The following is a 15,178-nucleotide window of genomic DNA, read 5'->3' on the forward strand; positions in this document are numbered from 1 at the left end:
GCGGCTTTGGGATGTTAGCTCCCTTACCAGGGATTGAACTCGGGCACTCTGCAGTGAAAGTGCGGAGTCCTAACCACTGGACTGCTAGGGAATTTCCTGATTTAAGCATTCTGATCCTCACTTTGCTCATCTGTAAGATGGGCATCGAAAGGAATGAGCCGACCTCTCTCCTGGCTTAGTTTAAGTGGCAGATTTTTAAAAGCAAAAAGAAAGACCTTGAGGACTTGCCCAAGGTCACTGGGTGAAGAGGTTGGGGTCTGTGCTGGCCCTCCACCGTCTCTGGAGCAACAGCAGTGAGGGCCAAGGAAAGTAGCTCAATTCTTGTGTAGCCAGCGTCCCCAAGTTGCTATGACAACTGCGGGGAGCTCTGGGAGCCTCTGGATAGAGCTGGGGGCCGGGAGCCCCGCCCCGGGCACGCCCCCGCATGGCCTCTCTCCATTGGTCAGTCCCCCGCGGCCCCGCCCCCAAGTCGCTATAAGGCGGGCGGGGCAGACTAGGGGCGGAGACTGGAGTCCGAGTCTAGGGTCTGTGGCTGAACCTGGGGGCTGAAGCTGAACGCGCCCAGGTGAGTGCCGCTCAGGCGGCATCCGGGACTGCCCAGCAGATCCGCGGGCCCCCCAGTGAGTGGGTGGACGGGCTAGAGTCCAGCGGCTTGGTAAGAGGTGGGGTGTGATAGGCCGCAGCAGGTGGCTGAGACCCTTGTCCCAGTTGGCAAAAGCTCAGGACCCTGTTGGGCGAGGACTAGGGCTCTGAGGGTGCGGGGGTGGGGACAGGGGAAGAACTGCAGGCGGGGAGTCTGAGGTCGAACTCTCTCTCTGAGTCTACTTAGCTGAGTGACCTTGGGACCAGCATGGACCTGTTGTGTGCCTCAGTTTCCCTGCGTGTCAGACTGGACTGTGAGTTTTCTGGTATTCTGTGGCTCCCACTCCACCTGCATCCCTGCTGGGGGCTGCTTGCACGATTCCATCCCTGGGCTGGGGGTAACAGGGATCTCCTTCACTTTGCAGAGGAGAAAGCAGCCCACACAGGTGAAGGCACTTGCCCAAAGTCACACAGCAGGTAATGGCAGGAGGGACTCGATCTTAGGTGTCTCTCCCCACAGAGCCCATGCTTTGAATCACTAACATGCCCCCATCCTGCCAGAGGTTTTCTGAAGTGAAAGTGTTAGTCGCTCAGTCGTGTCTGACTCTTTGCAACCCCATGGACTATAGCCTGCCAGGCTCCTCTGTCCATGGAATTCTCCAGGCAAGAATGCTGGAGTGGGTAGCCATTCCCTTCTCCAGGGGATCTTCCCGACCCAGCAGGTCTCCCGAATTGTGGGCAGATTCTCTACCATCTGAGTCACCTGGGAAGTACACACCTACTGTGTGCAGTGTCCCGTGCATGCATTGTCCCTGCCCAGGATGCTCTGAGGTAGGTGTCATCATTTTCGCACGTTGTAGATGAGGAAACTGAGACCTCAAGAGGAGACGAGACTTGCCTGGGTCACCAAGCCCAGCCGGACAGAACCCAGGGTCTGGGTGGGAGCTGGGAGGGCTGGCGTGCAAGGGCCTGTCACTCTGTCCTGCCTCCCAGGGTGAACCTGTTTGCAGTAGGCATGTCAGAAGACGAGGGGGCTCAGGCCCCCGGACCCAGCTTGTCGGAGCAGGATCAGCAGGTGAGGGGTTGTGTCTCCCACGGAGCTCAGCTCAGGAGAGGGTAGGGGGACAGCCCCTCAGGGGACAGTTTCAGACTGAGTCACCCTCCTTGCTTTGAGCACCTTACTCTGAGGACATTTTGGACCATAGCTGAGGGAGGCCCATTCTACCCATTTCCGAGAGGGGCAAAGTGAAGCCCAGGGAGGAGAGTCTTTCCAGACACTCCCAGCCAGCTTACCTGGCCTCTGCTCAACCCTCTCCCTCTCTCTGCCTGTATCTCTCTGTTTCTGTGTCCACCATCATGGCACTCTCAACAAAACAATAACAACAACAACAGCATCAATCACAGCATACAGTCTGCATCATTCACTGGTCCAAGCGCTTCATATACAGTGACTCCTTGAATCCCCTTCACAGCCCTAGAAGCCCATTTCACAGATAAGGAGACTGAGGCACAGAGCAGTTCACATAGTTGCCCAAGTTCATACAGCTTGAAAGCATCAGAACCAGAACTGAACTCAGATGGTCCAGAGGCTATGCCCTTTGTGTGTGTGTCTGTGTCTGCGTCTGCGTGTGCACGCACACACGCGCGTGTGTTCAGTTGTGTCCAACTTTTTGTGACACCATGGACTGTAGCCTGCCAGGCTTCTGGAGCAGACCAATTCCTTCAGAACTAGTCCTGCTGTGTGTCTGCTGTTGAGAACTAGAGCCCTAAACATCTGCATGAGGGTCTCCATTGCCTGCAGGCAGCTGCGCTCAATACACTTCCTCTCCCCCTCATCCTGGCCCAGAGAGGGTGAGCAGGCTCTCCAGCTGGTGGCTGAGCCCCCCACCTCCACCTGGAACCCCTCTGATGCCACCCCTTCCTGCAGAGCGCGGTGCAGCGCGTGGCTGCCCTTCCCCTGATCAGGGCCACGTGCACCGCAGTCTCCGAGGCTTACAGCGCCGCCAAGGACAGACACCCGCTGCTGGGCTCTGCCTGCCGCCTGGCTGAGCACTGCGTGTGTGACCTGACCACCCGAGCCCTGGACCATGCCCAGCCACTGCTCAGCCACCTGCAGCCCCAGCGTGAGTCCCCCTGGCTAGTGTCCTGAGTGCTGTGCTTTTCCCACTGCTCTGCTCTCTCACGCTCCACAACAAGGAACCCCCTGAGTTGAATGTGCCTCCGCAGTTCTTTTTTCTTTTTGGCTATGCCCCTCATCTTGTGAGGTCTTAGTTCCCTGACCAGGGATCAAACTTGCACCCCCTGCAATGGAGCGATAGAGTCTTAACCACTGCACTTCCCCAGGGAAGTCCTGCTGCACAGTATTGCCTAAATTGTGTGCCTTTCGTCTGTCTGCCTGTCTGTCCCCACCCACCTGTGTCACCCTCTCTGGGTCGTTCTGCCTGCGCCATCTTCCCCTGTTTGTTTCCCATCTTCCCTTCTGTTCCCCTCTCATTTGTCCCTCTGTAGTTTGATCACCTGGCCACCTGCCCTTAGCTGTCTCTGTGTCTGCCCCTTTGGTTCCCATTTGTCTGTCTCACTGTCCTCCTTCCTTTGACTAGCCTGATGTGCCTTGGGTCCCTCTGCCTGTCCAATCTCCCTCCCCTGTCTGCCCGTCTGTCCTGGCCCCCACCCATCCTGAGCCTGTAACCAGCTCAGGGGTCCAACCCAGGGGTGTGGTGGGGGGCAGAGAGACCCCTGGTCTTACATCTGACTGAGGAAGGGGATCACCTGAGGGTCCCAGCCCGGGGCCTCAGCCTCCCTTCTTCTCAGCTGGCTTGTGTGATCTTGAACCTGCTTGCTGAGGTGTCTGAGCCGGACGTGGGTGAGGAGTCGCTTTGGTGCTGGCAGCACTGATGGCAGGGCAGAGGTGGGAAGGGCGAGAGGCAGGGTCCCGCCTGGTGGCCCACCCACAGCCTCAGGGCCCCCAGCCTCTTGCAGTGGACCAGCCAGGGGCCCCTCTCCCTATTTCTTTCCCCCTGTATGTGTCTCTCTCTTTTTTCTGCCTCTTCCTCCAGCATCCCCTCCCTCCGTGACTCTCTGTGTGTCCCTAGTTCCCTTGACATCTTCCCAATTCTCACTCCCTGCCTCTCTGCTCCAGTGGCCACAGTGAATGATCTTGCCTGCAGGGGCCTGGACAAGCTGGAAGAGAAACTGCCCTTTCTCCAGCAACCTTCAGAGACGGTAACCCCCCAGCACCGCTAGATCGTGTGGGAACCTATGTGGGGGCGGTGGAGGTGGGAGTGAGAAATGCAGGCTCCTCCCAGACCCGAGCTCAATACCTGGGCCAGGACCCAGTCAGACTTCAGTCAATTTGAGACAACACCAGCCAGATGAAAATTAGATGTCAATTAGAGACCCATGTTTACTGAGCATTTAATATGTGCCAGCTGGTGCTAAGCCTCCCTTCAACAACCCCAAGAGGGACAGACCTGATTTTCCCCCATTTTATAAAAGGGGTGGGACTTCCCTGGTGGCCTAGTAGTTAAGACTTCTCCTTCCAATGCAGGGGGTGTGGGTTCAATCCTGGGTTGGGGAGCTGAGATCCCACATGCCTCCTGACCAAAAAACCAAACCATAAACAGAAGCAATACCATAACACATTCAATAAAGACTTTAAAAATGGTCCACATTAAAAAAAAAAAATCTTAAAGAGGGGGAAATAGTGGCCCAGAGCCAGGCAAGGGCCAAGGGTCCTTGCCTCACAGCCCGCCGGAGCTGGGGGCAAGGGAAGGGAGACCAAGGCTGACAGCACCTGGAGCTCGGCCCCTCCTGCTAGGTGGTGACCTCGGCCAAGGGTGTGGTGGCCAGCAGCGTGACAGGCATGGTGGGCCTGGCCCGGCAGGGCCGCCGCTGGAGTGTGGAGCTGAAGCGATCCGTGAGCCATGCCATGGATGTCGTGCTGGAAAAGTCAGAGGAGCTGGTGGACCACTTCCTGCCCATGACTGAGGAGGAGCTCGGTAAGGCCAGCAGCCTCCCCATTCGCCCCTGAATCCTCCTGCCCAGGGCCCACCTCTAGAGACTATAGATCAGAGGGGTCCCAGACTCACCCAAGGCCACGCAGCAGATCAGCAGGGAACACAGGATTCCAGTCCACTTCCATGGCTCCTGGCCCACATCGTAGAAGAAATCTGACCTCCCAGACCCTCAAGGGTGTACTGGACTTACAGACTGCAGGGCCACAGTCTCAAACTAGTGGCCCTCCAGACCGTGGCACTCCATATTGCAGTATTTGGCCTGTGCAGTGCCTTTAAAATGGTTGAATTCATCACATTCATTTAAAAAACAGATTTCTGGGGACTTCCCCTGGTGGTCCAGTGGTTAAGAATCCACCTTGCAGTGCAGGGGACGCAGGTTTGATCCCTGGTCAGGGACTAAGATCCCACAAGGCTTAGGGCAACTGAGGCCGCATGATGCAACTAAGACCCAAGGCAGCCAAATAAATAAATATACATAAAAATTAAAATCATATTTTGGGGATTTCCCCAGTGGTCCAGTGGTTAAGACTCTGCCTTCCAATGCAGGGGGCTCAGATTTGACCCCTGGTCAGGGAGGTGAGATTTCACAAGCTGTATGCTATGACAAAAAAAAAAAAAAAATCAGATTTTTGCCCTACAAAACCTGATTTCTGGTATGCCTGGGTGGGTGGGTGGAAACCTGGGTTGAGTAGCATCCTCCCCTTTACATGGTTTCCTTAAACCCCACCATTCTCCAAGGTTCTACATCTTGTCTTCAGGCCCTGGACACAATCTGCCTTCTCAGGCCTGCTTCATAGCGCTAGAGGTACATGGGGCGTGCTCCCTCCTTTGCAGAAAGGCCGGCGTTATTTTTAAAATTTCCTTTATTTTTTGGCCATGGGGCACAGCATACGGGATCCTAGTTCCCCCGCTAGGGACTGAACGCCCCTGCAATGGCGGCAGCAGCAGCAATGGGAGCACGGGATCTGAACCACTGAACCACCAAGGAAGTCCCTGTGAGGCATTTTAGAAGCGCCTACCGTGTGCCACGCACTCGTAATCAGTTCTTTAATGTTATCAGCCCCATTTACAGACGAGGAAAACCGAGGTAAAGAGACCTAGTATTCGAGTAGACTAGTTTGGTTGCCTCGGTTCGAATCCCAGGTCAGCCTCTTGTACCCTGTGGGACTTCACCTCGCTGTCCCTTGGTTTTCCTTGTCTGTAAATAGAACTAATAATCGTGTCTACATCGTAGGGTTTGAGGATGGTCGAGTGAGTTGCTATTGTGGAAGGGAACTATAAATTTGGGAGTCCCCACCCCCACCCCCGGTCCTGGCCTTCTAATCCATCCAGGAGCAGAGGGCGTGGCCACCGTGACTCCCTTCCCTTTTCTGTCCTCCAGCGGCGCTGGCGGCGGAGGCTGAGGGCCCGGAAGTGGGCTCGGTGGAAGAGCAGCGGAAACATCAGGGTTACTTCGTGCGCCTGGGTTCCCTGTCCACGCGGCTCCGCCACCTGGCGTATGAGCACTCTCTGGGGAAACTGAGGCAGAAGAAACATCATGCCCAGGACACGCTGGCCCAGCTGCAGGAGACCTTGGAGCTGGTGAGAGCTCTCAGCTCGCCTTCCCTACCCTGTGATGCAGGCCAGCACGCGTGGACTGAGTGCCAACCAAGTACCTGTTCTTGTGCTAGTCTGAAAGTGGAGGCGGAAGCGTGTATGTGCAGGGCTGGGGCAGAGGAGAGACCCGGGGCTGGAGGCACTCGGTGGGGCTCAAGGCTCAGCCTGGAGAGGCTTGGAGGGGCTTTGTGGAGGAGGGGAAGTAGGAGCTGGAATTTACAGGTGGGTAAGGTAGGCGGAGGGCTTCCCAGGTTCTGCTGGTAATAAAGAACCTACCTGCCAATGCAGGATATGTAAGAGATTTTAGTTCGATCCCTGGGTTGGGAAGATTCCCCTGGTGAAGGGAATGGCTACCCACTCTAGTTTTCTTGCCTGGAGAATTCCATGGACAGAGTACAGAGGAGTCCTCGGCGATGCGAAGAGCCAGATACGACTCAGTGACTTTCATTTTTACCTTTCAGGGTAGATGGAGAAAGTGATGAAGGTACCTCAGGCTGTCTCATCACCAACCCCAATCTTCCCCAGAATTTAGGTCGAGTTCATAACCCAGCTTCTCCCCTCATTGTTTGTCCTTCCCTCTCCAGAGGAATATGTTCCCTGGGCTTGATAGGTTCAGATGCCCCCAGCCTGCTTCTCCTGAGTCCTTCTCATTTCAGTTGATGGCAACCCTGCCCTAACAAGCACTCAAGCCAAAACCTGGGAATCACCCTCAGCTCCCCTCTTCTCCACCGCCTCTCCCACATCCGACACATCAGCCAGTACTGTTAACTCTACCTTCAAAGTCTACCCTAAACCGGCGCACATCCTCCTCTTCCTCCACCTGGGTGCAGCCTAGGGGATGACTCACCTGGTCCCAGGTTTCCCATCCTGGATCCCACAGTCTGTCCTTCCTAAAGTAGCACCAGAGGGCAGCTGTGAGCACCGGAGTCGGCCAGTTTCCTTGCACATAATGTCCTCAACAATAGACTGAGAAAGACTAGAAATCTCTTCAAGAAAATTAGAGATACCAAGGGAACATTTCATGCAAAGATGGGCACAATAAAGAAAAGAAATGGTATGGACCTAACAGAATCAGAAGGTATTAAGAAGAGGTGGCAAGAATACACAAAAGAACTGTACAAAAAAGGTCTTAATGATGCAGATAACCACCACGGTGTGATCACTCACCCAGAGCCAGACGCCCTGGAACTTGAAGTCAAGTGGGTCTTAGGAAGCATCACTACAAGCAAAGCTAGTGGAGGTGATGGAATTCCAGCTGAGCTATTTCACATCCTAAAAGATGATGCTATGAAAGTGCTGCACTCCAGTTCAGTTCAGTCGCTCAGTCGTGTCCGACTCTTTGTGACCCCATGAATCGCAGCACGCAGGCCTCCCTGTCCATCACCAACTCCTGGAGTTCACCCAAACTCATGTGCATTGAGTCGGTGATGCCATCCAGCCATCTCATCCTCTGTCATCCCCTTCTCCTCCTGCCCCCAATCCCTCCCAGCATCAGAGTCTTTTCCAATGAGTCAACTCTTCTCATGAGATGGCCAGAGTTCTGGAGTTTCAGCTTTAGCATCATTCCTTCCAAAGAAATCCCAGGGCTGATCGCCTTCAGAATGGACTGGTTGGATCTCCTTGCAGTCCAAGGGACTCTCAAGAGTCTTCTCCAACACCACAGTTCAAAAGCATCAATTCTTCAGTGCTCAGCCTTCTTCACAGTCCAACTCTCACATCCATACATGACTACTGGAAAAACCATAGCCTTGACTGGACGGACCTTAGTCAGTAAAGTAATGTCTCTGCTTTTGAATATGCTATCTAGGTTGGTCATAACTTTTCTTCCAAGGAGTAAGCGTCTTTTAATTTCATGGCTGCAGTCACCATCTGCAGTGATTTCGGAGCCCAAAAAAATAAAGTCTGACATTGTTTCCACTGTTTCCCCATCTATTTCCCATGAAGTGATGGGACTGGATGCCATGATCTTCGTTTTCTGAATGTTGAACTTTAAGCCAACTTTTTTTTTGCAAATTTGGAAAACTCAGCAGTGGCCACAGGACTGGAAAAGGTCAGTTTTCATTCCAATCCCAAAGAAAGTCAATGCCAAAGAATGTTCAAACTACTGCACAGTTGCACTCATCTCACATGCTAGCAAAGGAATGCTGAAAATTCTTCAAGCTAAGTTTCAACAGTACGTGAACGGAGAACTTCCAGACGGTCAAGCTGGATTTAGAAAAGTCAGAGCAACCAGAGATCAAATTGCCAACATCTGTTGGATCATAGAAAAAGCAAGAGAATTCCAGAAAAACATCGGCTTTATTGACTACGCTAAAGCCTTTGACTGTGTGGATCACAACAAACTGGAAAATTCTGAAAGAGATGGGAATACCAGACCACCTTACCTGCCTCCCTGAGAGATCTGTATGCAGGTCAAGAAGCAACCGTTAGAACCGGACATGGAATAACGGACTCATTCAAAATTGGGAAAGGAGTACGTCAAGGCTGTATATTGTCACCCTGCTTAACTTACATGCAGAGTGAAGTGAAAATGAAAGTCACTCAGTCGTGTCCATCTCTTTGTGACCCCATGGACTGTATAGTCCATGGAATTCTCCAGGCCAGTATACTGGAGTAGGTAGCTGTTCCTTTCTTAGGGGATCTTCCCAACCCAGGGATTGAACCCAGGTCTCCCATTTTGCAGGCAGATTCTTTACCAGATGAGCCATTGGGGAAGGCCAAGAATACTGGAGTGGGTAGCCTATCTCTTCTCCAGGGGACCTTCCCGACCCAGGAATCAAACTGGGGTCTCCTGCACTGCAGGTCGATTCTTTACCAACTGAGCTATTAGGGAAGCCCCTAGTAACAGAGTACATCATGTGAAATGTGGGCTGGATGAAGCACAAGCTGGAATCAAGATTGCTGGGAGAAATATCAGTAATCTCAGATATGCCAGTGACACCACCCTTATGGCAGAAAATGAAGAGGAACTACAGAGCCTCTTGATGAAAGTGAAAGAGAGGAGTGAAAAAGCTGGCTTAAAATTCAACCAAGATCATGGCAGCCAGTCCCATCACTTCATGGCAAATAGATGGGGTAACAATGGACACAGTGACAGACTTAATTTTCTTGGGTTCCAAAATCATGGCAGATGGTGACTGCAGCCATGAAATTAAAATATGCTTGCTCCATGGAAGAAAAGCTATGACCAACCTAGACAGCATATTAAAAAGCAAAGACATTACTTTGCCAACAAAGGTCCATATAGTTAAAGCTATGGTTTTTCCAATAGTCATGTATATATATTAGAGCTGGGCCATAAAGAATGCTGAGCACCAAAGAACTGATGTTTTTGAACTGTGGTGTTGGAGAAGACTCTTGGAGAGTCCCTGGTCAGCAAGGAGATCAAACCAGTTAATCCTAAAGGAAATCAGTCCTGAATATTCATTGGAAAGTCTGATGCTGAAGCTGAAGCTCCAATACTTGGGCCACCTGATGTGAAGAACTGACTCATTGGAAAAGACCCTGATGCTGGGAAAGATCAGAGAAGGCAATGGCACTCCACTCCAGTACTCTTGCCTGGAAAATCCCATGGATGGAGAAGCCTGGTAGGCTGCAGTCCATGGGGTCGCTGAGGGTTGGAAGTGACTGAGCAACTTCACTTTGACTTTTCACTTTCGTGCATTGGAGAAGGAAATGGCAACCCACTCCAGTGTTCTTGCCTGGAGAATCCCAGGAACGAGGGAGCCTGGTGGGCTGCCATCTAGGGGGTCGCACAGAGTCGGACACGACTGAAGCGACTTAGCAGCAGCAGCAGCTGGGAAAGATTGAAGGCGGGCGGAGAAGGGAATGACAGAAGATGAGATGGTTGGATGGCATCACTGACTTGATGGCCATGGGTTTGAGCAAGCTCCAGGAGTTGGTCATAGACGGAAGCCTGGCATGCTGCAGTCCATGGGGTTGCAAAGAGTCGGACATGACTGAGTAATTGACTGACTGAATGTCCTCAAGGTTCAGCCCTGTTTTAGCCTGTCAGCACTTCCTCTTTAAGGTGACATAATACATTCATCCCTTGGAATCTGTGAGAGATTGTTCCAGGACCCCCCTCCCCCCACGGATACCAAAATCCACAGATGCTCAAATCACTTCTGTAAAATGGCCTAGTACGGTTTGCCCTCTGTATCCCCCGGTTCTGCATCTGTGGGTTCAAGCAACCCCAAATCGTGGTTCAATCCACAGCTGCAGGACCCACGAATACGGGGGGTGGGCTGTGTTCTCTTGTATGGATGGACCACAGTTTATTTCTATTAATCATCTCATACCTGCCCTGTCCTGTGAACTAAAGGCAAAGTGCCCCCCCATCCTCCAACCAGGACATTCACAGTCCAGTAGGGGGACAAGGGTCATAACGGGAGAGCATGCTGGCTGCTGGGAGACCCAGAGGAGGGGTCTCACATCCAGGCTTGGGGGGCGGGAAGGCTTCTTGGAGGAGGCGACATTTACAATGAAGCGGAGTGAACCTGGCAGGGAGGTGGGTGGCGGGGAGAGTGTGCCTGAGACACCACCTGGGCAGAGGGTCGGTGAGTCTGGGCAGTGAGTCTGAGCTTCAGGGGTACCTCAGGTCACAGGTTTTGGCTAAGGTCAGGGAAGAGAATAGATGGGTCAGCCAAGCTGTATCAGCAGGCCATGAAGGTTTGCATCCAGTGCTTTTTTGAGGCCAGATCCAGACTGGGGCCCTGGTTCCCCCAACTCTCCAGCCCCTCCAGCTCTGACTATCATGGTCCTGGTTCCACAGATCCACCGTATGCAGTGCGGAGTTACCCCCATCACCCCAGCCCGCCCCGGGAAGGTGCACGAGCTATGGGAGGACTGGAGCCAGCGCCCCCTAGAGAACGGCCGGAGGCGTCACAGCCAGGTAGGATGGCGTGGGGGATGAGTGGGGGATGGGAGGAGGAGGGGAGGGAAGGGAGTGGGCTCTGGATAGGTCCAGGGCTGCCAGGCTCCAACCAAGTGCTGAGGTCAGCTGACAGCTGGTTGGAGTGTCTGCGGAGAAACTGAGGCAGATGGGGGTACCGGCAGGGGTCCATCTGTGACACCGAGGCCCCGCCCCTCCGCTCCCACCCATCCCCACCCACGACCCCGGCAGGCGGAGCTGGAGACCCTGGTGCTGTCCCGCAATCTGATGCGGGAGCTGCAGAGTACCGTGGATGCACTGGAGACCAGCGTGCGGGGCCTGCCCCCCAGTGCCCAGGAGAAGGTGGCCGAGGTGAGGCGCAGCGTGGACGCCCTGCAGGCCGCCTTTGCCGACGCCCGCCGCTTCGGAGACTTGCCGGCGGCCGTGTTGGCAGAGGGCCGGGGTAGCATGGCCCGGGCCCACGCGTGCGTGGACGAGCTGCTGGAGCTGGTGGTGCAGGCCATGCCCCTGCCCTGGCTGGTGGGGCCCTTCGCACCCATCCTCGTGGAGAGGCCCGAACCCCCGCCTGATCTGGAGGCCCTGGTGGACGAGGTCATCGGCGGGCCTGACCCCCGCTGGGCGCACCTGGACTGGCCGGCCCAGCAGAGAGCCTGGCAGGCCCAGCACGGGGAGGGAACGGTCCTCTCGGGGAACATTCCCGAGGAGGAACCTGAGCCCCCCAGCCGCCCTAAGCACACTCTGATGCCTGAGCTGGACTTTTGACCCGATGGAGGCCGTCCAGCAGCCCGAGATCCCTGCTGCCCCCTAGCGGCCATGCGTCAGCACTACTAGCCGAAGCGTTGGTCTTGGCTCGTGCCTGGAGCTGGGGACCCAACTCTGAATCCTAGACTGAGGTCATTGATGTCAGATCGCCCCCACTCTTTCCCATATGAGGACTTGAACGTAACTCAGGCTGACTAGCCCCAAGCTGGTTTCACTGGCTGTGGTTCCCATTGCTCCACCCTAAGAAGCTGATCAAAACTCCCCAGAGGATCACATGTTTTGCCCATGTGATAGAAGCATAGAGGCATATGCTTCTGTCTGGAGCTTTGAAAAGTGAGTGAGTGTCCTTTTCCTCCCCCAGCTTTTCCATCTCAGACTGAGGGGTCCTCAGCTGGACCTGCCACCCCCACATGCTTAGCCATTTGACATTTACTCTCCAGAATAAAGAGTATTGGTGTTGTCCAGAGGCCAGTGTTGTCTGCTTGGTGTTGTCCAGAGACCAGTGCCCTCTGTCCCAGCCGAGGTGGGTCTCAGTGGTGGGGTGCTGGGGGCTTCGGAGGTGTGCGACCATATGGCACGAGCTGGGGTTCGAGACTTGAATTATGCCACCCTGATGAGCTTGACCTCCTGTCTGGAATTCCAGTGAGTGCCCCACCCACCTGGGTGAAGCATTCAGATGTCGCTTCCTGGAATGGAAGTCATTCACACTTTAGTATAAATGAATGTTTGGGAAACTGCAAGGAGCAAGATCAAGAGGAGGAGGGATCAGAGGGAGCAGTGGCTCCTATGACCATCTCCCTGTGGCTTCTCTGGCTGCACCGGAGAAGAATGGGGGAGACAGAGGCAGGGCAAGGGCCACAGACTAGTCTCGTGGGGGCCCTCCTGTCCTCTGACCGCATTCTTGGCTGGCCCTGAGGCCCCCCTGAGGCCGCTCAGGGTGTTGGGAAACCACAGTCTGATGTGGTAAGGTCAGGGTGACCCCTGGCTTCCCCGGGATCTGGCCCAGGGGTGACTGTGGGAGTCCCAGCCACTTTGCGCCAGCTAGATTCACCTCCTTGCCACTCCTCAGGCACATTCCTGTTGCCCTCAGACCAACTATCCTCACTCCTCACCCTGGCATTTGAGGACTTTCGGTTTCATCCTTGGGACGACTCAGACCCTGCTGTGGTCCCAAGGAGCTGTGCACATCTCCCCACCTCAGGGCCTTTGTTCAGGCTGTGCCTGGAACACCTTCCCACCCGCCCATCTTTCTCTTGGCTGCATCTCATCCATCCTCAAGCCCAGCCCCAGTGCCACCTCCTCCAGGAAGCCTTACCTGACTCTACTCGTGTGGGATATCTCCAACCCTCCATAGCCCACCTTCTTGGAGCTCCAAGTCCTTTCTATCTGGATATAAACCACAGGCAGCCTTGGCTTCTCTTTCCCTGAGAGGCTGAGGGCTCCTAGAGGGCCAAGCTAAGTGAAAATGAGCAGAATAACATATGGAAAGGGCGTGTGGCTGAGGCTTGGCTGTGGGGCATCAGTTTGACTAGAACTGAGGGGAGGGAAAGAGCCTGAGGTAAGTCTTGGAATCTGGGGGAAGAGCACAGTAGTGAAGGCCCTTGGGCTGAGTCCTCGCCTTGCCTACAAATGGATGGATCAACAAGTGAGCCTCTCCGAACCTCAGTTTTCTCCTCTGTGAAATGGGTATGAAAATAGGAGTAAGGCAGCAGTGCTCATGCCTGTGCAAAGGCCCTGGGGCAGGACAGTGCCTTGTGTCCCGGAGGAGCAGTGAGGAGGCCTGTGTGGAGCAGAGTGAGGAGGGGGAGAGAGAGGGAGGAGGGGAGGACAGGGAGGGGATGGGGTAGGAGTTGTGCAGAGTCTTGTGGGTGGTAGGGTAGACTTGGGTTTTTACCCCCAGGGAGGTGGGGAGGAGGGCTGTGGGCAGAGGAGGGACAGGACCTGACCCGGTGTTTATGATCATTTTTGTTATTTTTGCTGGGTTGCTCCCTGTTTGCTGCACTGCAGCAGCCCTGTGGGGAGGGGGAGGGGCTCACCCTGGGTTTCCCACCCCCGCTTTCCTGCCACCTTTGGGAGCCATTGGCTGGGGAGAGTTTGGGAGATGCCCTTGTTTTGCTCCCCAGCTGTTTGGCAAACACAGTGATGGCTCCAAGGAAACAACCCAGGGGTCATCAGGCCCAGTGGCTAGACCCTCCCTCCTCCCAGCTTAGTGCCCAGAGCCACCAACTGGGTCTGTACCCCCGCCCCCACCAGCACACAGCTGGGATCCCTGTCCCAAGGGCAGACACAGGCATTCAAAGGGGGCTTGGCTGTCTGCTTGCCTACCCATCCACCTGCTTCACAGACAACCTGCAGGTCTAGGTTCATATCCTGTCTCTGCCACTTCCCAGCTCTACAGCCTCAGGCACAGGATGCCTTTTTCAGGAAGCCACCCTGGGTTGACCCAAGCCCACCAAGCCCAGATCTCACTCTTGGGGTACCCCTCAGTTCAGTTGGTGACCTGTCTGGGTCTGTATTTAGGCCCTTTCTCAAGGGAAGTCCTTTCTGGAGAGTGACACACCCCCTCCCTGCCCCAGACACACTCCCTCCCTGCTCCTCTCTTTCTCCCTGGACAATGCTAAGCTGATGTCTGTTGAACACCTGCTACATACCAGACTCTGGGATCAACAGGTTACATGCATGACCTCATTTCATGCTCACAACCAACCTCTGAGCTGGCCCATTTAGCCAAACATTTCTTAAGTGCCAACTGTGTGCTGGGTGCCATCCTGTTGCAGGGAACAAAAGACAGGCCTGACGGATGTGAGGGAGGAAGCCATGGGGGTGTCTGGGGAAGATGCTCCAGGTAGAAGGAATAATAATAGCAGGTGCAAGGGTCCTGGAGCAGGACCAGGCCTAGCAATCTGGAGGAAAAGAGAGGAGGCCTGTGCGGTTGAAGTGTGATGAGGGAGAGGGAAAGAGGGAGGAGGCAAGACCTTGTGGGCCATGGTGAGGTGTCTGGAGGGGTAGCTGAAGCACACAGATGGTAATTGGCCAAGGCAAGGTGGCCCCACAAAGCAACTAGAACACACCCATCACCCAGGTGGACACCAGAGGCCCAGAGGGTAAGCAGGCTGTGCCTCGAGGGTAAGGGACAACTCATGAATCACTCAGCCTGGTGGGGGCAAGCGCCGTGGGCAGAGGCTGCCGGGTGCTGGGAGCGGGGGAAAGGTACTGGGCGCTGGGCCCACGCTGGGCCGGTTGGGCAGGCGGGCAGTCACGTGACCACCCAGAGCCCTCCCCCAGCCCACTGGCTGCCTGCCTCAGCCAGCCTGGCCCGCACCACCCC

General features: G+C 54.8%; 1 protein-coding gene across 14 annotated transcripts; it reads left to right on the plus strand.

The window, feature by feature from the left end:
- Positions 1-501: 501 nt before the first annotated feature.
- On the plus strand, positions 502-12,317 carry PLIN5 (perilipin 5). 14 transcript variants are annotated; one of them, XM_060415260.1, is made up of 11 exons: positions 502-565; positions 821-896; positions 1,008-1,059; positions 1,305-1,413; positions 1,576-1,657; positions 2,565-2,705; positions 3,722-3,804; positions 4,400-4,580; positions 5,980-6,179; positions 10,969-11,088; positions 11,320-12,317. In XM_060415260.1, the coding sequence occupies exons 4-11, from the start codon at positions 1,384-1,386 to the stop codon at positions 11,848-11,850; spliced, it is 1,368 nt and encodes a 455-aa protein (XP_060271243.1). In that variant the 5' UTR covers positions 502-565; positions 821-896; positions 1,008-1,059; positions 1,305-1,383; the 3' UTR covers positions 11,851-12,317.
- Positions 12,318-15,178: the final 2,861 nt, after the last annotated feature.

This window comes from Ovis aries, chromosome 5 (genome assembly GCF_016772045.2).
Source record: "Ovis aries strain OAR_USU_Benz2616 breed Rambouillet chromosome 5, ARS-UI_Ramb_v3.0, whole genome shotgun sequence".
Classification (NCBI taxonomy): domain Eukaryota; kingdom Metazoa; phylum Chordata; class Mammalia; order Artiodactyla; family Bovidae; genus Ovis; species Ovis aries.